Source organism: Polyodon spathula, chromosome 4 (assembly GCF_017654505.1).
Source record: "Polyodon spathula isolate WHYD16114869_AA chromosome 4, ASM1765450v1, whole genome shotgun sequence".
NCBI classification, from domain to species: domain Eukaryota; kingdom Metazoa; phylum Chordata; class Actinopteri; order Acipenseriformes; family Polyodontidae; genus Polyodon; species Polyodon spathula.
The window spans coordinates 37,319,060-37,346,149 of record NC_054537.1 but is presented as its reverse complement, the minus strand read 5'-3'; the positions used below and the strand labels follow the sequence as shown (position 1 = coordinate 37,346,149).

The following is a 27,090-nucleotide window of genomic DNA, read 5'->3' as shown; positions in this document are numbered from 1 at the left end:
CCTAATTAAAGACCATTCATAGCTGAGAATACACTTTGCAGCCTGATCAGGTGCTTAGCTTCAACAAGGCCTTTAGCAAACAGGGACTTGTATAAATGTTGAATAAGAAAAAAATCTGCTTATTATTTTTATGGTCTGTTTTGGTTTTTCTGTTTGTGTTGAAGTATAGTGGTATTGTTCCAAGAGGTTATGTGTTTATTTTTGAGGCGTGGGAAAGATTTTTTTTTCTTCTGTCCATTCAAAGGCAGGAGCCTATGTCAATTCCTTCAGACATCCCACCTATCAATCCACCAGAATACCAAATGGAGGACTGTGCACCTAAGTGGAAAGTAGAGCAAGCTGTGAAAAAAGCAAGGGTGTCATCATCTCCAGGGTCTAATGGAGTTCCATACAGAGTGTACAAGAGTGCTTCTGGAGTTCTACGAATCCTATGGAAATTGATGAAAGTGGCATGGGAAAAACAGTTTGTACCAAGAGCATGGTGCCAAGCAGGTGGAGTCTTTATACCAAAAGAAAAAGATTCTACAAGCATCAGTCAGGTTTGCCCTATTTCCCTAATAAACGTAGAAGGCAATACTTTCTTCAGCATTATTGCTCAGAGATTGTCAATCTACCTATTAAAGAGCTGCTTCATTGACACTTCATTGAAAAGCGGGCATTCCAGGTTTCCCAGGATGCTTAGAACACATCAGCGTAATCTGGCAACAAATTCAATCAGCTAAAAAGGAGAGGAAGGAGCTCCATGTGACATTCCTGGATTTGGCTAATGCATATGGTTCAATGCCACATGAACTTCTTTGGGCAGCATTTGATTTTTTCAGTGTACCGATGACAATAACAAATTTAGTGAAAGCCTACTTTGGAGATTTGCAATTTAGTTTTTCAACTTCAGAATTCAGCACTACATGGCAATGCCTAGAAGTTGGAATAATGGCAGTTTGTACCATTTCTCCGCTGGCTTTTACCATGGCAATGGAAGTAATTATTAGGGCATCAAAATGGGTAGTGGGAAGAGAGCGCTTGGCTTCTGGAATGCGACTACCACCAATTCGAGCATACATGGATGACATGACAACAATGACTACAACAGTAGCCTGCACTAATCGGTTATTGGGCAAATTAACCAATAACATTGAATGGGCACGAATGCAATTCAAGCCCACTAAATCAAGGAGCATCTCTATAATTAAAGGTAAAACAGTAGATAAAAGGTTCTACATTAATGGCGAGGCAATACCAACAGTGTCCAAGAAGCCAGTGAAAAGTCTATGGAGATGGTACAACAGGGATCTAAAGGACAAGTTCATGGGGGAGAAGTTAGACAACAAGCAGTGGAAGGGTTGAAGAGCATAGACAGCAGCGCTTTACCGGGCAAACTGAAATTCTGGTGCTGTGGCCACTGACTGTGTACGAGGTTTCATTGACAACAATTGAGAAGCTGGAAGCTTTAATCAGTTCATACATCAGGAAATGGTTGTGAGTTCCATGCTGCCTCAGTAGAGTGGGACTTTATGGTAAAGGAATACTGCAGCTACCAGTCTCTGCTCTAATCGAGGAGTTTAAGTGCGCCAAAGTCCGAATGGAAATTACATTAGTAGGTTCACGCGACAAATGCGTTAGGGAGGCAGCACCTGTAAGAAAATGGGCAGCCAAGAAAGCTGTGGAAGATGCTAAGGCTGCCCTTCGAATCTGTGATATTATGGGGAAGAGGGGTTCTTGGTCTCAGTTCAGCTCTTCCTACCTGGCACAAGGCAACCCCAGCTCAATGGAGGAAACTGGTAGTCAACGAGGTGCAAAAAAAGGAGGAGAGGATCAGGTGTGTAAAGGCCGTTTCCCAGGCCAAGCAGGGAGAATGGATGAGATGGGAAGAAACTCAAGATCGGCTGGTAAGACCTATGGACAATGGAACAGAGCAGGATCAGTTTCCTCATCAGATCAACATATGATGTTCTCCCATCACCACAGAACCTAACCTTTGGGTAGGTGAGGATCCCTCATGTCCTTTGTGTTTAACACCTGCAACTTTAAGGCACATTTTGACAGGATGTAAGGTGGGTATCAGCCAATGACAGTGTACTGGGCGCCATGACCAGGTGCTGCGATGTTTGGCCTTAGCATTATAAGACAAGCGTAACCTGACCAATAAGTTGCCAGCAGTTTCATCAAAGCATTACACACAAAAGACAACATTCCTCCATCCAGGAGAGCAACCACCAAGAAAAAGGTGTTAAAACAAAACCTTTCCCAGGACAACTGGAAGCTGCTAGAGACTGGAAAATGCTGGCAGATGTCAACGGTTTATTTTTCCACCTGAGATTGCCACCACTAACCTTCGACCAGACATTGTCTTGTGGTCTGGATCAGCATGCCTTGTTCATCTGGTAGAGTTAACAGTGCCATGGGAGGATGCTGTGGATGAGGCGTATGAGCAGAAGAAACTTTGGTATGCTCAACTAGCTTCTGAAGCGGAATGGTGAGGATGGAGAGTCCGAGTTTACCCAGTGGAGGTGGGCTGTCGAGGATTTGTGGCACACTCTACAACCTGATTTCTTAGAGATGACGGGTTCAGCGGCCAAGAGTTGTGTCGCACAGAGAACAACTTATCTGAAGCAGCAGAAAGGAGCAGCAACTGGCTGTGGTTGAGACGGAAAGATTCTGGATGGGGATCTGAAGCACAATAGAAAGAAAGACACGCTGATGTACGGATAAGTAAGCTGGGCTCAGTTGAGTGGGAGACGGAGGGAGGTAATGCTGGCACTCCAGTCACTGTTGAGCCCTCTTGAGGTGTTGTAGGCTAGTCGACGACACAAGGTGCCCACTTGAAGACCCCAGAGATGTACCCTACTTAGCTCAATCCAGTCGGTTGTCATGCTGATGCGCTGGGGCAAGAGCCGAGTTCAAATCAGCATGAAGTTTTTACATCTACTCTCATGTAATGGAAATCATAGCACTTCAGCTCCAACCTGTTTCGTTCTTTTTTAATTAAGTAACATTTGGACTTCAACCATCATCCGTGTACAAAAAAATTGACAAATATCTTTTTTAATGCATTTAAATAATTATATGCAGTTTGTCTTATAAATATACTGATACACTTCAAAATACAGATACATCAACTAAAGCATTGTTTACCAACCTGGGCCCAGCTTCCCTTGGGGATCCACAGCACACAGCGAGGCAAACAGTACCCTTCTGAACATGCAGGTCTTAAAATGATTGTAACACAGACATTGTTCTGGGGGTTAGACTTGCTAACTTAATAACCATATCATGGTAATAAGTACTGCTGAAAACTATAACCACCTTCGGTACTTATATCACAATGTACTGTTTTTAACAGCAATTTTTTTCTGTAAATTGACTGTCAAAAAATGGTGTTGTGACTATAACAATATGGTAACTACTGTGTATAGTTGCTATCTGTAATCAATAATCAGTATTATGAAGTGTACTTAATATCAACCACATCACAACTGTAGTTGTTTTACAGTAAATCGTTACAAAATGCACACCCTCCAAACAGTTATTTTTATTTAAAACAATCAAATTTAACAGTGGTTCCCAAACTTGAGTTCTTCCAGCATGTGTTCGCGTCAGTCAACCTTACTGACGGTTGCAATGATTCAATGTACTGTACCTCATATTGTTTTGAGATGTATATTGTGTGTGTATTCATTATGAATCAAACAAGCAATCAAACAAGCAACTGAGTGAGCTGAGACAAGACACACAATGGGTTTATAGTGCACCTGATTTATTAGTTTGTTTGTTAATGCATGGTATTATAGGCATTTTTACGACCACAGTAAATGGATAATTTACCAGGACTGCTATCATGAATCCCTAATACAGTATCAAATATAGGGAATACAAATTTACCTGAGACTAACACTAAAAAAGGAAAATTGAATATGAACCATGAGTGAGTATTTAACTCATCTCATGAAATTCTATTGGATTTCACAATTAAAACATAATATAAAAAAAAAGAAAATCAGAACTCTTTTGGAAAAATGATAAAACCTATCACACTATTTTATTTCAAATCAACGAGACCCTAATAGTACTGACTCTCTTTTTATGTTTATAATACAGCTAAATAAATCCAGGACGATTCTTGAGGCTCAACATGTCTTTCCCCAAGAATAACACAACATCTTTTTTGCCATTGGTTGCAAATTCATTCACAATTCTCAAAGAAGAAAAACAGCTTATAGAATAATAACATTAAACAAACAAACAAAAAAAAATAGTGTTTTGTCATGTTCTTTGGCACAGGAAAAGTCATATGAAGTGTAATACAAAATTTTAATAAGAAAATATATGTTCTGGCATAAGTATGTACTGAACTACATTGACTTGTAAATATCTGCATAACACAAGGCATTTTAGTAAAAAAGAAAAAAATGCTTTTAATATGATTGTCTTTTTTTTAATAACTAAAATATATTCCTCTTAATTTTTTATCTGTGCTTACAGATCATATATATTTCAATACTGGAGTCTGGAATGAACTGTGCGTTGATCTGAGATTCCAGATCGGAAGATGGTTATGTATTGTTTTTATTCTCAAAAAGCTTCTTCTGAGAATCCACAACTAAGATGTTTGTGTAGCTTTTCTGATCTGTCTGAGAAGATCCCATGCATCCTCTTCATGTGTGCTATGATCCTGGCATTTTATCTGAAAAAGCAAAACAACACACATGTTGTGAATTCCAAATTAGAAAAAGTTGATGACCACGACACAAAAAGTGTGTACACAAGCATACAGAATAAGAACTAGCAATGAAATGTTTAATCAAAATTTGATTATCCAGACATATGTAGAAATGTAACTGTGATACATCCCCAGAATCTGATATTCTCAATAACTTTACCAGATTATATATTTAATCTGTAGTAGTAACATACATCCCTTGCCTCTTCTACAGACACAAGTGTATGTCAGTATCACAGAAATATGGATCCCCATGACACAAGTTTAGACAAGTGGACAGATTCATTCATATATCCCCAGAATCTGATTCTACAATAAAGAATGTCATAACATATTTTTTCTCAGTAACTATTACTTATTACCAGTAGATGGCAGCAGCCAACAATCAGAACAATGTTCACACATCTAAAAATCTTACTGGGACTGTATTGTGGGATCCATTTCATTAATCAAACTTTAATACATAACCATGACAACCAAAAACAATGAATATCTTTGTCTTTAACATTTTTTTTTTTTTTTTTTTACTTGGTGGTTATAAAACAAGGTTTATTAAATACATTATTCTTCTTTGAGTTGTTGAGATTGTGCATAAATAAACTTTTTAATCAGAATGACACTGATGAAGTCCATTTAACTTGATTCATATTGATATTCTCTCTCTCTCTCAGAGGGCAAGCATTAATTGAATTATTACAGAAATGTAATGCAGTCTTCAAACAGTGCTAAAATCCAAATCGCTAATCTATTCTACCTACTGCATATAAAAGACACAATAACTAGTTTGTACTTGTCTGACTGAGAGCAGTAGCAAAAAAAAGACCAAAAAGATAAACATAAAATAGAAGCAATCTTCTCTCTTTAAAAAAAAACAAAAAAAACTTTAACGTCCCTCTAGTCCCAGAATAGCAGCTGCAAACCCAACAGGCATCTTTCTCGGTATAGGTGGCAAACTTAAAAAAAAAACAAAAAACAAAAAACACGGCATTCTTTAATCTGTCGGAACAAAAAAACATGTTGAATCAAATATCCTCCAAAATTTAAGTTCCGATCATCTTAATAATCAACCTAGCACTACTAGCATACATGTGCTTTGTTGTTTGTCTAAGCACCCTGGCTGCAGCAGTTGGAGCCAACACAGTTTAGAATCAAGAAGGCCAGCAAACAAATCATTACAGTAATCTAGCCGAGAAATAAGAAAGACACGAACCCACATCTCAGCACCTTTAACAGACAGAACGGATCTCAATTTGGCAATGTTCCTCAAATGATGAAATGAGGCCTTTATAATTGAGCTAATGTTGGGGTCCAAACATAGTTCTGAATCCATAGTGATTCCCAATTTTTTTTACAGTATGAGATGGAGTCAAAAGATTCCCATTAAAAGATATTTAAAAACTAGGTGATTTAGAAGGCAACTGGGCCCTAACCACTTCAATTTTATCAGTGAAAAATGCTAAAACTAATGCAGCCGGATGATTTTCACTGGTGGAAATAATATTAGAAAAATTAGATGATTTAGCAGTGGTCAAGGCCAATTTATATTGTTTTGTTTGTGACTTCCAGATATCAAAGTCTACACAGGGCCCAGATGTCTTCCATTTCTGTTCAAGACTGCGACCTTTAGTTTTTAGTTCCTTAAGATCCTGGGTATACCAGGGAGATAAGCGTTTCAAACAGATGGTACGGGTGAGGAGTGGTGCTACCTTAACAACAATACTGGAAAGTGTAGGGTTATACAAAGCAACTGCCTCATCAACTGGTAATGACAGCCCACTGTTTTAGCAGTCAGTAAAGAAGCTGGTCAACGTAACAGGATCTAAAAGACAACAAGGTCTAAATACAAGTTTGTGGTACTACAGTAGGAAGAGGTGAAGGAATTTCAAAATCAACCAGAAAAGGATCAGAGAAAGTAAGTGGAATAAGAGAAAGGTTACTGAGAGATAGCCCTAATGTAATGACTAAGTTGAAAGTATGTCCCTTGACATGAGTAGGAGTAGAAATGTGCTGAATCACATGAATCAAACTTCAGGAATCTAAGAGAGCAGATACATTTTTAGAGAGGCTATCCAGGCAGTTGTCTATATGGATGTTAAAATCCCCCAAAATCAAGCCTAGAATGACAAGAGAAAAGTGAAGACAGCGGCTCAGAAACCTCATCAAAAAATAAAGAATGATATTTAAAGATAGCAATAGATCAGTAGCACAGTGATAGGTAGAGAGCAGCCTAAAGTAAAAACTAGCATGTTCTCAAATGAGCTATAACGATGTTTCTCCAGCTTTTTGATTGGTGACCCAAATAAACATTGGAATAATGAACCCATGACCCCAAATTATTTACTATTCGGTACTGTAACTGAAATACTTCTTAACCAATCAAAAAATGACATTTAATTTATTTGTAGCTACACTATACTATATAAGCATTCAGCTGCTTAAATTATTTACAGGCTGCTTAGATGTTTGCTTTTATCAAATAAAAAAATGGTATTAAAGTAACATAGTGTAACGATGAGGCAGATGACCGTTCAGTGGGGCACTTCTACTCTTTTTTGATCCAGCACTTCACAACAAATAACACCTGAGGACGTGTATCATCCTTATCACCAATGTAAGAAAAACTGAAGTTAACATACGATGGTAATTCAGCAGTTTTTTTTTTGTTTCTTTGAGCTGCAAGTAGGATTAAACATTTTTACGTTTTGCATCCATTTTAACAACTGTTTTCAAAATCCCAAGTAACCGCACATAAAATGTCACCTTATACTTTATTTTTTATGGTTCATATTTAAAGCAGAAGACTGGTGATAAAACAATACATTGTTTACATAATTACTGCTAATTACTGCTGGCCCCTCCAATAATCATCTCCAAAATAATTTAAAGATTTCTTCTTGTGTTTGCACTTTACTGTGTTTGCACTTTCTGTCACTGACGCTCACAAACTAAACATATTTCCTCATAACGTGAAGTTAGGATGTGCATGTACTTGGTTTGCATAACGTGCAGTTAGGATGCGCGAGTATTCGTGTTCACTTAATGTTACAGTCTAGCCACAGGAGTACAATCAGAGAAAAAACAGCACATTTTTTAAATTATACTATTTTATGCTAGCACTTTTTTGTAGAGGGAGAACATTGACTTTGCCAGTGCAGTAAGTGTAGTAGAGAGCTGCTTAAGTTTTGCGCAGCCTGAGAACGGATCATCAGTACTTAAATCTTCAAATGCTACTTTTCCATATCCATAAACACACGCCCGCCAATATATATCTATATATATATATATATATATATATATATATATATATATATATATATATATATATGTATATATATATGTATATAAAAACCCCCCCCCCAACAACGGTCAAATATTAATTCCTGTACCATTCTACAGGCCCGGTGGCATGCTGGGTCAAAAAAGGCAGCCGTCGGACCTACAAAATTAGAAGAAAAAAAATTATAATTGTTAGTTTTCAGGTTTGTTTTAATGGTACAGGCTCTGCAAGGCTCCTGCGCTACCTCACCTGGCCTCCCCACAAGCCAGACTGGGCCAGTTACATTGAACTAGTATAATATATATACAGTACCTTTAAAAAGTATTCAGCCCCCATTCCTTTTTTCATATTTAAGAGTCTCACAGTCTGGGATTTTGATGCATTAGATTGGGAATTTTTATTTGTAAGTCACACATTCTTCTTCACAGAGTCCCCCCCCTCCATGAAAAAGAAATAAAATAGTAAACAATAAAATAATAAAAACTAAAAAAAAACTGAAATGTCATCGTTTTTTAAGTGTTTATCCTCCTGGGTCAATACTTGGTTGAACCACCTCTGCCAACTATTACAGCCAGTAGCCTCTATTAACTTTGCACACCGTGATGGAGCAATATTTACCCATTCCTCCTTGCAAAATTGCTCAAGCTGTGTCAAGTTAGTTGGGGAACGATGATAGATAGCAATGTTGAGGTCTTGCCACAGATTTTCAATGGGATTAAGGTCAGGACTCTGACTGGGTTACTCAAGGACATCTATTTTCTTCATTTTAAGCCACTCCAGTGTTGCTCTGGTAGTGTGCTTTGTATCACTGTCCTGTTGAAAGACAAACTTCTTCCGCAGTTTGAGTTTTTTGGCAGAGGGGCCAGGTTTTTATCCAGGATTTCTCTGTATTGTGCACCACTCATCCTCCCATCAGTCCTTACAATAACGCCAGTCCCTGCTGCTGAAAAGCATCCCCATAACATGATGCTATCATTGCTATACTTTACGGTGGGGATGGTGTTACCTGGCTGGTGTGTAGTGTTTGATTTGTGCCACACATACCGCTTACCGTACAGGCAAAAAAAAGTTCCACTTTAGTCTCATCAGACAACAAGACGTTCTGCCGCATTACTGCAGTATCTTCTAGGTGACGTTTTGTGAACTCTTTGCGGGCAAGGATATGTTTTTTTTTCAGCCAGGGCTTCTTCCTTACCACTCTCCCATAAAGGAGCTTTTTGTGGAATGCCTTGGAGATTGTTGATACATGAACATCATCGTCCATCACAGCCACTGACTTCTGTAACTCATTCAGAGTCACAGTTGGCCTCACAGCAGCCCTTCTTGTCTGGCAACTAAGTTTAGAGGGGTAGCCTGATCTAGGCAGTGTGGTGGTAGTTTCGTATTTCCCCACTGTACGATGGACTGCACTGAGCTCCTAGGGATGTTCAAAGCCTTTGAAATGGTTTTGTATCCTTCCCCGAATTTGTGCTTCTCTATAATCACATCCCTGAATTGCTTAGAATGCTCTTTCGTCTTCATTTTGATTCTTTCTTTTGGAAGTCTCTACCATACTGTGGGACCATACAGAGAGAGCAGTATTTATCCTCACAGATTAATTTAAGACCGGTGATCCACTAATTTCTTACACAGGTGGAGTCCATCAACAAATTGTGTGACTTGTTGAGATAATATATAGCACCTGAGCAAATTTAGGCTTGCAATTACAAAGGGTATGAATACTTTTTTAATCTGATAATTTCCGTTTTTCATTTTTAGTAAATTGTTGAAAGCATCTGGAATTTTTCTTTTGATTTGACATGGTGCTCAAGGCTTTGTAGATCAGTGGGAAAAAATCCAAATTTAATCTATTTCAAATTCTAAATCTGAGACTCTTAAATGTGAAAAAAGGGATGGGGGCTCAATACTTTTTCAAGGCACTGTATATAATGGAGCGTTCTTGGTTCCCGCAGGCAGGCTCCTCACACAGGGTGAGGCAATCCACACACACAGGCGAACCCGGGTCCTCTCGCACTGAAGCATAGTGCCCATACCGCTGTACAAAAGAGCTGGCTCCCTTGCAAGGAGTGTATATCAGGCTTATGTCTTCGTATGTGATTACGTCACCTACCAGCCCTGCTGCTGCCTTCCCCATGCACACTATATATATATATATATATATATATATATATATATATATATATATATATAATCCAGGAAAATGGGCCAGTGTGCCAAAAAGCTGAATTAATTTACAAACCATTTTTTAAAAACATAAATATGAACTAACCCTAACTTTCCCGCCGCACATCATATTTGTAATACAGTCAGACTCTGAGACTGCGTACCAAAGTGCTGTGTTGGTGGTACTCGTTCCTGCAAATCTTTTACAAATCAGGTTTTTTACAACTAAGCAACCAATAAGCCAAAAGGAAAGCACTGAAATCAACAAATCATAAAAAAAGTAATTATGGAAAAAAAATAAAGATTGAACATTTAGTGTGGAGGTTTCATCCGGCTTCATTATGACAGTGAAAAAAAAGTAACGCTCTGCTTTGTTTGGCGTCCGTTTCCCAGACTTGTAGATAAAACAGCAGCTTTATTTGTTGTGAATTCAACATTTCGTACATCATATCCAGTCTCACAGTAAGATGTCCTGATAGATACCAAGATAAGTGATCGAATTGACAAACTTTTTAATTTGGGATCCGATGTGTTCAGGTCAAAAATGCCATTCACAATCTTTTCTGGACTCGTTATTACTCAGCAAGATTTGGCGCTGACTTGGGAGAGGCCACACAAGCGACAGCGCTCTGAGAATGTTATTATTTTGTATTATGAATATTGTTTTAATAGTGTTACAGTCATTACAGCAGAACTCATGCAGGGATATTAACATTAGCTAAAAACAAGGCAATAAAATTGGCAACATTTTTAAACAGAATACGATTACTGTAGAATGTTGCCATTACAAGCATTGCATAATTAATTTGGGTCCTTACGTTTAATATGCAAATAACAACTGGTTTAAGACTGACATAACACATGTTAAGCGTCAGTTAACACAAAAAATAAGAGCTGCAGACGACACCTACACTTTGTGCAAAAAATAACAGCAAACCTACCCCCTCCACCACCACCGGGCCTTTGTGATTTTCTAGGAAACATTGCAATACGTTGAAGATTGGTCCAAAAATCACTAAAGAACCCATTGACAAATATCCTAATCGTTTAAAAGAGGTTATTATTGCTAAAGGTGCCTCTATTAATTTAATTGTCCTTGTCAGGGTATGAATACTTTTGAATTAGCGTTTTTTGGAGTTTAGCAAAAAAATTGCTTAAACAAATAATTGTAAACATCTATTTCTTGTAACTTTTTTTTCCTCATCCACTAAAGCAAAACTTTTGTACAAAAGATTTTACATATAATTATTTGTTTTTGAAAAATTTCTATAACTATGTGTATACTGTGTGTGTGTGTGTGTGTGTGTGTGTGTGTGTGTGTGTGTGTGTGTGTGTATATATATATATATATACACACAAATAAAAATTAAAGATTCTTTATTAGCAAGACAAAATACATTTTGCTTTGCCAAAGCATTTAAACAACAAAAATCAACACAGCTCATCACTACAAACAGATAACCGCTCGTCCCCTACACCCCCTCCTTCTCTTTCCCTCTCTCTCTTTCCCTTCCAGTAAAACATTCAAATTTAAAAAAGCTAGGTGTGAGCCCGCCAAACCCATAAAACAGCACAAACAGTTAATAAAAGCTAAGTTAATATTTGAAATTACTCACTTTGACTAACTTCCAATTACATGTATGTAAATATTTTCAAACTGGCAAATTACATGTAAGTTAATATATGTATATTATTCGCTGGCACTGTGAAAAACTTGCAGTAAATAATGTACGATACATATAATCTAAACACTGTATTGCTGATTTATAATTGAGATGCTGGATCTTTAAGAGATGTGCTGCAGTGGTTGCTGGGATGGTGGAGGAGTTATGGGGACATCCTTGTTTTAGTACAAGTATGTAATCAGTGTGTTGCTTTGGCAGACTTCAAACTTGCAAGAATATCAGTTCATATTCCTGTTTGTATAATCGGAAAAGGCATAATCAAGTTACTGCATATGCGGGAGGCACAAGAATATATGTTACCTGGATTGGTTTCACAAACATCTGTCTGGAAGTGGTTTTCTTTTACCGATTGGCTGGCTACAATAGCATTATGTTATCGGTAATACTTTGTATTACTTGTAATGGTCTTTCAGTACAATTTCATACCACTAGTAAACAGGTATTAATCGATTAATCAATGACGATTATCGATCAAGAGAAAATGTCTAGAGTAAAACCTCTAATATATATTGGGCTCCACCTAATTCAAAGTGAAAATATATGGCAAGTAAGTGTAATTGCTCTGCTACAATAGACAAACCAACACCATCAAGTGCACACCTTTGTATTGTCAGCAATACTAAAGGGACTTAATCCAAAGTAGGTGATCACTAAATGGTGCTGGCTCACATTTCTATAAAGACTCTCTGGCTGATCTTGCTTACGATAATTATGTTCTTGGCAGGCAACTAGAAATAAAGAACAGAGCCTGGCGTAGGCTGAGGTAAACAGAACTATTGACGAACTGCTTTAAGATCAAGAAAGGCAAGGGGAAAGTATGAAAAATGTATGAATACTTACCCACCATCTGCATTTAGTTGCCCTATTTTCTTTTGGACCATTCTTAAATAACATGTGTATACTGCGTCTCAAATCATTAATGTCTTGATTTAATTAATTGTACACAACAATCCATTCCTGGGATGTAACTTCAGTTTACCTATGTCATTTTCTTTTTCACAAATGACCCTGTTCATATCATCACAGTAGAAGTCATTCCAGAGGCCTGCGTGGATGATCCCAGCACAATCTTCTCCAGGCCCATGGCCATGCTGCCAGTTATCAGGCTGACCCTCTTTCCAGTTCCTTAAACAACACAGGAAAGCTTGTGTCAAAATAAAGGTCCAATTCAGTCACAACGAGCAAGAAAACAGATCTGATAGTTAGAGTTTTGCTTGTAGGTGCATACATCAATCAATCTTTATTTTATATAGCGCCTTTCATAGTGGACCACCATCACAAAGCGCTTTACAAGATGCGGTAACAAGAAAATCCATAATACTTTAAATACAGAGAAATGCATGAAGTACACTAAAAAAATATATTAAAAAAAAAATGCATAATTCATTAAATACAGTGGAAAGTGCATAATACATGATAGTAGCATAATACAGGAACTAGTACATTAAATATATACAAAACATCCCATAGTTTCTTAAAAATGATGGGCTATTTTTTTGGACAACAGCCTTTCCTGAAAATGACCATCCAAACATCTCTGAAGGAATGGAGGCAATACATGCTGAGGAATTCATTTGTAAACTAGGCGACCTAGATTCTGACCTCAAGAACATCTTTCATGTTTGCAGTTTGTTTGTTGAACAATAGAAGCTTACCTGAGGTTTGTTTACCTTAGCTGTTAGCTATTCGGCACAGTTTATATACACCAAATGCTTCACTATCAGAGTTGTGAAACTTATTTTTGAGTGCAGAAGCAATCAAACATTTTAAATGCACTGTGAATATTTTCAGGACATATTTTTGAAGCAAAAGTGTATCTGTTTATCTGTTATCTTGATGGCAAAAATAAACCTGGTACGGTACTGCATTTTGTATATTTGTCCACTAAGTGCTGTAGCTGCCAACAAGTTTCTTTTAGTCTTTGCACTACAAAAAATAATATAATCTATATGAAACACTCACGTGAATGCAGGCAAGGTTCCATCCACCCATTTCCACACATTCTCCTCCTCTTTGTCTGTTAGACCCAACCAGAAATGACCATTGCCAGCAATTTGATTTCTTAACCAAAGCTGAAGGAAAAAGCAGGAAAAATACACATTTACTGCATCATACAATCACAATAATATTGTCTGGTAAAATAACAGGTAACATAAAGCAATTACTTTCTGTTAGTTTTGGTCGTTTCACTCTGATAAAAGTTTACCACACTGAATTTGCACAGTCGTTTTGCTGTTTTCCTATGCCTTTTCCATCATTATACTAAACATTTCCCATAGTTTACAATGGTTTGCCATGTTTGTTAATATTTTTTGCTATATTTCCCTGGGCTTTACAATGCTTAGCTATGTTTTACCTTGCTTTCACAATGCTTTTTATACTTTGCTTTTTCTATGGTAAACTTTTATATGGGAATGCCTAACAAGATTTGTAGCCAGTGACATTCTTTCTAACCCACTGTTGAATTTACTTTGACAAAGACAGTAACACCTGCAAGTATGACATTTCTTTAATCTGCAGTTGTATGTTAACAGATCTCATAAAACGAAAATACATGTTTGCTGGAACATGTTTTTCCTTCAATGCTTATCTATGTTTTACCATGCTTTCACTATGCTTCATCACATTGTTTGATTTTACTAGGGATTCCATATTCATTTTGCTACAGAATTTTTTTTTTTCATTTAAAAATAATCATTCTAGTATTCATCATTTACCTGTTCCTCTTTGTCACTGACAATAACCATAGTTGATGACTTCTCTTCACAAAGTTTTTTGGCTTCATCAAAAATATCCCTTTCAGTTGAGAAGTAGTAGCACTTGTTCCTAAAGCTGATCCACTGTGGAGGACAACCTGGTGAACCAGCAGAAAAGATTTTATTAACAATATTTCATGAAAGAAAAAAAGATGTTCCCCTCATTTTAGCACATCCTCCACCGCAATTTTCCTGAAACACCTCACTTGTCCAAGCCCCTGCTGTGACGGGGAAGGACTGAAGTTGCTACGGTCACCATCAAACTCCATCACCAAAAACTGCTCACCATCAAACTCATCTGGATTTACAGTATAATGTATTAGATTGACTTATCGATATCAATGAATATGCCTTGGCACTGATTTTACTAGTACAGATACAAACTTTTTAGTCTAGCAGAGCAACGAGTCTTTTCCAATGTCTGTATTTGTTAGCAGAAGGTAGCAACTCATGAGGACAACTTAAAATCTATCTTCAGTCACAACATCTGATGATTTTTATAATAGCACCCACAGTGCAGTCACCTGGCCCAACAGGCATACTATGTATAAACCAATACCGTAAATAAAAGACTTGCCATTAGGTTTCATTGATGGTGTAGAGACTTCAGTGTGTATAGCCTCTGGTCTTGCTGAACTTTCTAAGAATGCTGGAGGACCTGGGGGCCCAGTTGGTCCAGGGGGTCCTATAAGCCCTCTGGGTCCAGCTGGCCCTGGTGTTCCCATCTCCCCTCGCACCCCCTGAGGCCCCTGTGGTCCCGGAGGGCCAGGCAACCCAGTATCCCCCAAGATTCCTGGTAGTCCTGGTTCTCCCTTCTGCCCTGGCAAGCCCGGTCTCCCAGACGAGCCCCTGGAGCCCTTAGAACCGGGGCTTCCTCGGGTGCCCGTCAAACCAATATTTCCTGGGGGTCCTGGTGGTCCAGAAGACCCCTTATCTCCCCTGTTCCCGGGCTCTCCCGGCTCTCCCTTATCCCCTCTGTCTCCTTTCAATCCTGTCTGTCCAACAGGTCCCTGAGGCCCTTTGTCACCTCTTGGGCCCCTTGGACCTGGTGGGCCTGAAAAATCAAAATTAAAGTAATCAGTGTTCATTACTTTGCCAAGCATTTGTTTTTACAGTAGATGTACCTTTATCTACAATTTAACTGTCAATTGCTACAAACTAATAGTCATTTACAACAAACATTTTAATTTAGTACCAATTGCAATGGAAAAACACATAGAACAAAAGTGTGGGTAGTGTGTGTGTGTGTGTGTGTGTGTGCACATTTTACTTTAACAGTAGCCTAAAACATATTTCAACACTGAACAGCATGAGATACATTTTACCTACAACACTCAATACAAAGAAATTCAGTGTGTAGTACTGAAGAGAAACTTAGTTATCAGATATTAGACAAACGGTTCTACAACACTTATCATCCAAACATTGCTGTAATTGTTTCTTTTTAGTTCGAAACAATAAAATCCAGCACAGCTGTTTTGCAATAAACATTCAAATAACCTTTTAATCATGTAACATATTTTGGCTGGTGAATTATATATCAATCAATCTCAATAGTATCTCTTTTTTCTTGAAATGTACAGTATACCATCATTGCAATACTTGTGGTGCAAACTTCTCGGTTAAGATACATTTATTTGCAATTGGTACTGTAAGCAAGCAAATCAACAAGATTGAAAGTTAGCAAACCAACAATTGTTTTATAAGTTTGTTAATGCCTTCAACTACCAAGCAACCAGCATCAGCTAATTATTTGGAATTGTAAACTAAACATTCCATACCTTGAAGAATGGTGAAGTTTCTAATCAGCTGCGAGTGCTTGGTGTCAATAAGCTTCATTTCATTCATGACCATGGAGAGGTTGGCCACCTCGAGGTCCAGCCTGGATGTCAAGACGTCCTGCTGCATCCTAAGGGCTGTGGTGTCCACACGAATATCCACCAGAGTGTTGTTGAGATTCAGGAGGTTGTCCGTGTGATTGCTCAGAGTCATACTACAAGAAGTCCTGACGTCATTTAGGCTGGTGGTGAGCACCCTGAGGTGCTGGGCGGTGTAGCTGATGTTGTCGATGATGTTGTCAATGCCTCTCTCCGCGAGGTCCATACGCTGTTCGAACTGGTCAAACTTATCCGCTGTCCTGTTGTCATGGTCCCTCTGGTGATCCATAAGCTCCCGCAGACTCTGGTCATGGGTGTCTGCCATAGCCGACATATTGTACATCTGCCCATTTAGGGTGTTCAGCTGAGTGGTCATGTCATTCAAAGTGTCATTGTTGGATTTGGCCAAGGCAGAATTGTTGGAAGACAGTGCCTGAAGAGTCTGCACCTTCTCCTTCATCCAGTCAGTGTCCTTTCTTGCTTGGACCACAGTCTGCTGGAGGCTCTGAAAGTCATTCTTGATCTTCTGGATGGCCTGGCTGGTGTCGTCCACAGACTTCTGCAGCGCACTGATGAGAGTCCTCTGCTGTGCCTGGGTCAGGTTCAGGCTGTTAATGTTCACCACCGATGTGCTCTGAGTCTGAACCTGGTTCTGTAGACCTGTCTGCATCCGGTTGGTATCTTCCTGCAGACTGGTAATGTAGCCGCTATAGGTGAGCAAAGTGCGATTTACATTTTTAATCATATTGGAGTTGCTGTCCAGCAGGCCCTGTAAGGAGCTGTGACTGGACTGCAGGGATTGCCCAGCATCTTGCAGTTTATCCAGAACGTTTTTGTTCTTTGTGGACTTGTCAGCAATATCCCTGAGCTGCTGCTGTAGGGCCTGAATCTTGGATTTGAACCCTGACAACTCATTATTGGTGTTCTCTGATTTTTCCCCTGTCTGGTCGTCTGTGGGTCCAAAGATGAGAAAAAAAAATGTAATTCCAACAGATATGAAATAAATACTAACAGTATATCATGCTGTTATAAATACTTTAAGATGATTCTGTCAATTACCCAGCTTCTTCAAGTCACTCTCCACAGCCATGAGTTTCTCTGCGTAAGACTTGTGTGAAAATTCCATGCCTTCTGTCACAGTGTCCATTTTGTGCACCACTAGAAGATAAAAGAGAGTGATGCTGCAGTACACAATACTAAACAATACAAACATGGGTCTTGACTGGCCTTGGTGATAAAGGCCAATGAGTTAATCATTTTGACATACACAGAACTTACGTCTCGACTACAGAGCTTGCTCTTTATTTGCACGTAAGACTTGCTTCTTTGAAGTGTATGGTTTGTAGTTCGTGTCTAGTGCATGCCAATTTATTACAATAACCAGTGCATACAGAATTGAAAATAGTAATTTCACATGTGTTGGTGAACACCCGGTGAGGTTTATTTTTAAATATCCTCACAATTTTATTGTTACTGCTTCTTGTGTTCTATGTATTTTTATATCAGCGCTACTTTTTTAAAATTATTTTTATGTCCCAAGTCATTTGTCAAATGGGGGAAGGTAATTACTGCTTTGAAGACATTTATGGAAGGAGATTCCACAACATTACATCAGCAACAATCTGACATTTATATAGTTCTGCATATACTGTACATCTTCAAGTCCTGTCAAAATAAAAAAAAAAAAAAGGGTGTGTATACGCTTCAGATCACATGGCAAAGCCGACCGTATACCTTTTTAAAACTGCAGTGTTGTATGCATAGTAGGTGCATTTGTAAAACTATAATTGTGTTCACATCAACCTGCAGGGCGAAAGGTTTTGTCTTGACTCTCCCCTAAGCATAGCAATTTTTTCCAGCCTTATGTCAGAATATCCAATAAACAGTTACATGCTGAATCATGATAAAGTACGCTTTGTGAACTGTATATTTATTTTCTAAGAGTAGCAATTGCTTTAGTTTTCAATCGTACTCTCCTTCTCTCTCCCGTTCTTTAGCCCTGAACACACCAACCCCCAGTGAAAGATGTGTGCCTCTTTTATGCACCTGTGCCTGGCTCAATCTCTTGTTAAATCATTCAATTTGAGCAAGCATAGTCTGCACGTGAACTAATACAAATACCCACTTTGAGCTGCATGTGAAGTGATTGTGCAATCCCTGTGTCTAAATACAAATATACATTTTAAATCACCTGTGCTACTTAACCCATACCGTGCACCATTACACACATACATACATAGATATATATAAACATAACATAAGCACAGGGGCAGGGCACCACAGCATAGTTGTGAAATATACAAACTGTCATGTACTGTAAACTATAGCAAAGGACACAGTTAAAAGTGATAGGAAACACTTTTTGGTTTGTTTGTAAATGATAAAATAGAGGGGAAAGCAATGTAATTCTGGGATTGTTTTGATTGTTTTTGATCGGTATATGTCAAATGAACTGTTTAAATTCTGCAGTCTATCAAACTGTAATCCGTCATTGCTGGAAATCCCTCCTGTGATGTCACTGGTTGGAGGAGGCAATGGGAGAAGTATGTGACACGTGTGAAGTCAGTGACTTCTCTCATGATGTAAATTGCTTGGAAAATGTCACATTTTAACATGATATTCAGAGCTTTGTAACTGACTTACCGATGATGATTCTGTACAATACCATTAAAACAAAGCCGTTTATATACGGTTTACATGTAGCTTTTACAGGAGTTGTCCAGCTTCCAAATGTCCTTCAGTGACCTGGGGCCAGTTGTACTAATGGGATCAAAAAACAGGATTGGATCCCGGCTCATTTTTAGCTGGATCATGAAAAGGTGTTTGTGTACAAAGCAGATTTGTTTTATCAAATCTTTGAACTCACTTGCGGTAACTAGGGAGGATGAGTTGAGCATGCACGCATGTGTGCGGTGCATTAGGTTTCTGCATACAGAGTGACAATAAAGATTCAAAGGTGGACAAGAGGTTGCTTTAGCGGTGCTGTTTCATGAGAAAGAAACTATACCCACATGGAAAAAAATGATAAAACTTTCAAAATAATAATAATAAATAAAATAATAATATGTTAACAACTTATTGTTTAATTTACAATTTTAAAGCTGTTATAAGCATTTTTTAATACCTATGAATAATTATTATAAAAGTAAGAATAATAATGTAATGCGTACGAGAATTATGAAACACATAAATACAAGCACAGGCTACCTGCTGGCGATAGGTCATACAGAGTCAGCTCGGATGTCTGCAAAAAACAGCAGTGCAGTGTCCAGGACCTCTCTATCCAGGTACACAGTTTTAAAATTGCCATTTTGCGTGATGCAGGGTGATGCATTCCTGACAATTTTTCAGGAATTCTGTGCTATATGCGAGGAATTTCAAAACAACAAACACATTCCTCATGAGTTGGCATTACTGTGCAGTTACAACAGTTGCAACTGAAACTGTGTGCTGTTATGTCAGGATTTGGATCTCTCTCACGATCTGGATCAGATTCTCAGGAATCTCAATCCTGTCTTTCTGTTTCAATAGGGTCTATTTGGCGCTCTATGATTGGCTCAAATTCATACAGAAAGTTTTTACCAATAGGTCTTCAAAGTCACTTCATTCCAGTGCTCTTGTGAGATTTGCCATCTTTGTTTACACCTGCCGGTCGAGTGCTCCAACCAGTGACATCATGGGAAAACTCTGTCAGTATGGCGCAACACATCACAATTTAAGTGCCAATTGCCATAGTTTTAAAAGTGTTTTATTGTGTTATACAATAAATACAAGGGTGTTTGAGTGGGAAATGTTATCTTTAGCATTTGATGAATAATTTCAACGCACAAAATCCCACCATTTCCCTTCCCCTTTAAGGGGTAAAGCAAGGTACATATAAGCATGGCAAAAGCACAGTAAACTACTGTGGTAATCTTTAGGAAAGCAACATTAAAAATGGCCACTGTTAAATACTCCCACTTGTATTGGAACACTGTCAGTCTTATAAACCACTTATTTTCAAATCAAAACACATGTTGTAACACTTGGAATGTCTCAAAGTTTTCAATAATTTAAATATGTAATGTGAAAATTAATACACTTTGGTTGCTTGATTGTGTTTATTTGTTTCTTCTAATGCCTGTAGTGTGAATGCAGTTTGATTTGAGGGAAAGAAAATCAGCAACTACAATAATTCCTCTGGAATGCTTGAAAGTTGAAAGTTTAGCTCAAGTCAAAAATCGAAAGTTTAGCTCAATTCCGCCAGTAATGTGTAAACTGACTCATCATTTAAATTTCATTTTTTTTATAAACAAATGAGTCACTAAAACAGGCAATACATTCTTAATGGTAAGAAATGCGGGATAGTAATATGCCACATTCTAGAAAAGGACAGGGACTGTACATGTTTAACATCCTCTTAACTTTGAGACTTACGACATTTGTAAAATTGCAGTACGTAATTTAATAAATAAAATAAATTGGGCTTAAAACTATTATTTTTGGTGTTAATAAGCCTGTGGCAAAGTGCCCGCCCCTGTGTGTACTTTGTGGTGTATGTTATGTGTTAATGTTGGTGTAAAGTCATTTGTACACAGGATATAAACGGGTCTGTGTAATATTGGTGTTTAAAATGTATATTTGTATTTAGGCACAAGGACTGCACAGCACTTCACATGCAAGTAAAAAGTAATAATATGTGAGCACGGGGAATTGCACTTTATTAATTCACATGCAGTTGTACTGCGACTCCAATTGAACGATTGATTAGCAATTGAGTCTCGGTACAGCTGCATAAAAGCTGCATGTTTTCACTCACCCGGGGTTGTGTGTTCGGGATTGGAGACCGAGGTAATAATAATAAGAATAATAATAATCATTAAAAAGATCAGCTCACCGTGTTTGTTTAGTGTTAGTATGTTTTGTTTCATCTCTTTGTTTTGGTGAATGTGCCGTGTCTTGTGTTTTGTTTGTCTTGCAACCTTTTATTTTCTGTTTGTCTGTGCACTATTAAATGCTGAGCGAGACCATTTGTTCACTTCCACCAAACTCCACCTCTCTGGTTATTTCCTGGTTCCTGTTTCTGGTCTGACGTCCCCCACTCCAGCCGTCTTTGTGACAAAGCTATATAAAGATTTTACAATTGGAGGCTATTTAATACTCCAGACCTAGAAACCACCAGCAGAGGGAAGTTCAGTATTTCCTCAAATCTCATCAACCACCAGGATATTTGGTTTGGAATAGATATTAGCATCTCAACCAAAGTATTGGCTGGGTTTTTGCATTTTGTATTTGTGCTTTTTTATTTATTTGTCATTTACTTTTTTGTCATTGTCATTTACTGTAAAACACAATACACCAGAAGGCAATTTTAAAGTGACTGAGGTCAGGAGTCCTAGTTTCTCCCTTACTTCTGCTGAGACCTCTTTCTCAAAACCACAAATGCCTGTGCAACACAGTAACAAACTTATTAACATGCAATGAATCCAATGGGTCTTCACTGGCTATAAATAAACACAAGGCCAAATGCCAACCTCTTAAGGCCTGGTCTCACAGGCGACTTTTGTCGATGGCAACAAGGGGACGACAGCAGTTGCCGCCTTGTCACCTTGTGTGATCAACCAGGAACACACCCACAACGTGTCTCCCACTTTATTACAATGTTCTATTTTTCAGGCGACACGAGGGCAACATTTTCCATACCAGCCAATTATATTCAATAGTAGTGTCACATAATAACAAAATGGCAATGTGGACGCATGATTTTGATGTGAAGCTAATAGATTATTTTGCATTTTTTAATTGGTTTGAGAAATAATGACATATAAGGAAATAAAAGGTTCCCGTGGAGGCCATCTGTTACTTTGTGTTTCCTTTGTTTCAATTTATTTCATTATTTGTTTACTGTGTTTTACAAATGAAGACAATATTTCCTTTTAATTTTTTGCTCATGAGATAAAAAATGAAAAGGTTGTAATGGTTGCAATTTTGTAACAGTTTACAAAAAAAAAAAAAAAATTGTCAAAAACATGCATTATGATTGGTTTGCATTATGTTGTTGCCTGTGTGTTGCCAGCTTGTCGACAGCATGCTTGTCTCTCGTCTGACCACCGTAAAATGCAAGGCAACACGCAGGCAACAAATGTGTTCCTCTTGTTGCCATCTACAAATGGCACCCGTGTGACCAAGCCTTTAATGCAGAGCTGTAACAAAGTTTTAGTATACTGTACACAAAACAAAGCTTAGGCTGCAATTGCCCCAATGGACCTTGAACACATACTGAAGCAATGTCCTGCACTTGGGAGTATAAACAAGATTGAAAAACATCTGGTGGTATGTGACAGGGAGAGAAGGAATCTGAGCTGCAAGTCTACCTCTCGATCAGGAAGGGCTATGGGTAAGGCTGGTGGTACACCGTCTCTGAGATTGGTCAACTTGATGGTGGGACAAAACCAGAAGTCGGCCATCTTGGGAAAGGGTGTAGCTGTGTGGCTGCGGAACAACTCCATTGTGATCAGCTGTGGTGTGGGTAGTGATTGGACAGAGGGTGGCTCAGACTACAGGGAGGAATTTGGCAGTATAAAGGGGACACAGCTAAGTTTGTACAGTTGTGATTGCAGTCGGAACGCTGCTGTGTTACTGTTTTGCTTGACTGTGTTGCAGCCGAGGACTAAACCGTGACCTGCCACTGGTGGAGCCAGCACACACCCCTGCAACACCTACCATGCACACAGCCTCTACTCATCCCTGCACACACACAGAGAGAGAGAGAGAGAGAGAGAGGAGAGAGAGAGAGAGAGAGAGAGAGAGAGAGAGAGAGAGAGAGAAAGCACTTGCTTTGAACTTGCACAACGGGAAGTCATATAAGCCCTTTTTTTCGGCTTCATTCGGCTCCTATTAGCCTCACTCGGCCATTGAAATGTTTTCTCAGCTTTTTCAGGAGAAAAAAACGACTTAGAGACCTGTGCTTTACGACTTTTTGATGATGTCGATCATCAGACTGGAAAGGAAAAATTGTAATGTCGGACCTGGTCCAACATAGGAACACAAAGGGTTATCTAAAGATCGGTATTTTTGGAACATTATTATTGTTTAAACATTCTATTCCTTCACCACATGCACTTCCTGAGATGGTACCAAATAATTCCCCTTTCAAAGTTAACTGATGTGGTAAAAGCACTGCAATGTGTATGCATGGTATTGTAAAGCACAGTAAAACAAACATGGTAAACCATGATAAACAACAGATAGTATAAGTATGGAAAAATAGCACTATAACATAGTAAACTCTGGGCAACATACAATGTTTTTTTTTTTTTTTTTTTTTTTTTACCTGGCATAAATAAGCATTTAATTGATATGACTGAACTGATAGGGTGCTTGTGTGTATCCCCCATGCGACAATTCTGTGTTCATGTTTAATATGTATGTTGAGTATGTTTTCTACAATGGTTACATCTCGCCACTGCATATTTATTGGCTTTTTATTAACTCTTACTGGAATTTAATAAATGGATGTGACAAGGTGTTCAACCCTTGTGTGTTTTATTATTTATGTAATAAATTTATTGTTATTATTATTGTGTTTATGTGCGGGCGGTCGAACACCTTCCAATTTTTATTATTTACTGTTTGAGACCAGCGAAAAGCCGGTCTTATAATGTGTAGTCGTGAGGATGGGGTTAAAAGCCCTTCCCTAGTACCCTCGTGGGAATGTGGCTGGAGCCTTAAAGTAATTACTGTATCAAATTATGGTAATTAAGGCTCCAACCACAAACTATAAAAAGACGCACTCCAGGCTTATTAGGCAGAGAGAGTCAGAGAAGGGACGTAACTCTTTTAAAAAGAAAAAATAACAACTGCTACGTATGCTGATTTCGCAACCAGCATAGTACTTGTTTAGTGTTTGTTTGTCTGGCCTTTGTGCTTTTTTGTTTATTGTTTTGGTTACATCTTTTCTTTCATTATTTAATAAATGCACTGAGCACCGTTGTGCTTCAGTTTTTGCCCCGTCATTCTTAGTTTTGTGTTGCTTTTTCCGGGTCTGTGACGTCACCGCACCTGCGCACTGCAACCACTCTGTCACAATGGGCTACTGCAATGTGCAATGTGACTTATGCAAAATGTAGTTCCTGCTACTCCTGGGCACATGGAGAGGGTATAGCTCATGAATATGTTTTATTGGCAAGGGCAAGGAACAAAAAACAAAGTGGATGTATCAATGTAAAGAGCTTTTTTTTTTTTTTACCATAACAAAACTATGGTATATTCTTAAAGCAAGTACTGTCTTATTTTTGTATTATTTTTACACATGGGTTATGTTTGTTTACATTTTTAAAAAGCATGGATGCTTAAAAAAATAAATCATTAAAAGAAAAAACCCTTAGCTCTTTAGCCACACATTTCTTTAAAACTTTATAATTATACTTTTACATTGTACAATTCATTTTTTCTTATCCTTTGAAGTGGTTGACAATAAAAACAAAACAACCCACATATTTCCAAGTGTATGAAAAAATACACAGAAGAGGGCTGACTGTGTTCAGGACAAAAAAAAAAAAAAAAAAAAACACAACAGAAGGTTGCTACTTCAGACTGTTTTCAGCATTTACCATGATTAATTCTCAGGAAACTGCTACTTTACACTATGTTATTACAGGTATCTTAAACTGATACTTTGCCTATGAAAGCGTGCGTGAGTCTGTGTAGGTGCCTGCTTAGGCACCTGTCCCCTAACACTTTGTGAAGACTAATATACAGAGAATTAAAAAAAACAGTAAACAGTTATATATCCAAGTACTCATCAATCACTGAAATAGTGAAGAAGAAAAGTAATTCATATACTTAAAACTCACTATTTTATAGTGCTGGGACAAACGCAGGATTTTCAAGTGTGGAAATTCTCTCGTAATTTAAATATTCACTTGGATATTCGTTCGTTTTCAAAAAATAATAAAAGTCATTATATTGCTCAAAATGCAGGCAGAGACAGCTTAGCAGTGGGGCGTGGCCGGTGTGTGTGCCTTTATTTTACAGCTAGATGTTACAATATGTAACATGTCAAAGTAGAAAAATATCCCAGGAGTAAAGAGTACCTTGTGTAGGACTTGCTTTACCCCAGTGAATTAACTACAAAACAAAGGATGTCAAATAACAGTTCAAGTTAAGTGCTGTTTTGTTTATTCCGAAATGAATAGTTCAGAAAATTGACACCACACTTTACTTATTTTGTAATAATTTTTTTTTCATTCCTTGCCATTGTCGTTTCTGCAAAGTAAATAGTGGCCAAGCAAACGAAAACTGAAAACACTTCAAATAAAACAAACGTGGAATTGGACTTGTAAAATGAAGGGAGAAACAAATCACCATTTTGGTTCTCATTTATTACATTCCACATAACTGAAAGATGAATTTATACAATTTCTACAATATAATTTATACAATCTATATTTCAGATATAACAATCACTATACAACATTTTCAGGAAGTTGGTCTCTGTTTAAGAGAGGCATTTCAGAATGACGTGCTTGCCTTTTTTTTGACCCATGAGATTCTGACTCTAAAACAGCACAACGCTTGTTTGAGCCAGATGGCTTATCATAGAGATCACTATGCGTGTGTGCGCATAATGTGCTTTGTTTACTTTTTGCTGTTTAAAACTTTTAAATAGATGCTCAAGAGCTGCTGTGTTGATCCTGTGGTTTTTGTTTAAATATATTAATCTCACATATCAGACAGAGTTCTTTTTCATTTGCCATTTTTAAACTGTCACACAACTTCTGGTGAGGCGGTAAATAAGTGCAAGGTATTTTTGTCATTTCTAGTGAATACAAACATCTGATTTTTGTATCCGAATACATGTCAGAAAATATTTGTGTGTGCATATATATCTATATATATATATATATATATATATATATATATATATATATATATATATATATATATATATATAATGTAATATGGTGTACAATTGGTAACATAGGTGTATAAACTTATGAGGGAGTGTGGAATAAATGTACAGCATGTATTCAAGGGTCTTCAACTACGACTAAAACAGCAAGAAAGGTTATCATAGTTTCAAAACATATGCAATAAACATGAGATATTGGCCCTGCAGAATGACTATGAATGCTGCCAGTGTTCGGTCAGGAACTGTGGTTGCCATACCGACCTCCTTGACAGGCGCGAGGTAACTAAGGAGCACCAGACTGCGGTCAGATGTTCCAGTAGGAGCAAAGAAATTTCCAAATATAAGGGAACATTAATCCCTGCATTGAATTTAGTTCAGTGTTATGTGTTTGTTGTTTTAGGCAGATTGTTGTGAATCACCACACCGATACACATACTGTACAGGCCAACCGACTTGCAGCTGGTGTACAGCTGGAAGTGATGAGGGTAAGAATCTGCATACCAGCACCCTTCCATGCGTAACATTTCCATATCTAGTATTTATTTTGACTGTAGGGTAAGGTATATTAATATATATATATATAACTGATATCATATATTGGTATATAATATATATATATATATATATATACACACACACACACACACACACACACACACACACACACACACACACACACACACACACACACACACATGCTTTCACAAAATTTAATAGACATTT

At 37.9% G+C, this 27,090-nt stretch overlaps 1 protein-coding gene across 1 annotated transcript in view; it reads right to left on the bottom strand.

The window, feature by feature from the left end:
- Positions 1–3,733: 3,733 nt before the first annotated feature.
- The window catches only part of LOC121314500 (collectin-12-like), a 90,814-nt gene continuing 67,457 nt past the window's right edge, over positions 3,734–27,090 (bottom strand). Inside the window, exons 4-10 of the mRNA XM_041247859.1 lie at positions 17,535–17,633; positions 16,380–17,426; positions 15,176–15,652; positions 14,560–14,696; positions 13,805–13,914; positions 12,822–12,967; positions 3,734–4,681 (exon numbers count right to left, since the gene is read on the bottom strand). Of these exons, the coding sequence (XP_041103793.1) occupies positions 4,662–4,681; positions 12,822–12,967; positions 13,805–13,914; positions 14,560–14,696; positions 15,176–15,652; positions 16,380–17,426; positions 17,535–17,633 (2,036 nt within the window). The 3' untranslated portion in view covers positions 3,734–4,661. The remainder of the gene's footprint in view (positions 4,682–12,821; positions 12,968–13,804; positions 13,915–14,559; positions 14,697–15,175; positions 15,653–16,379; positions 17,427–17,534; positions 17,634–27,090) is intronic.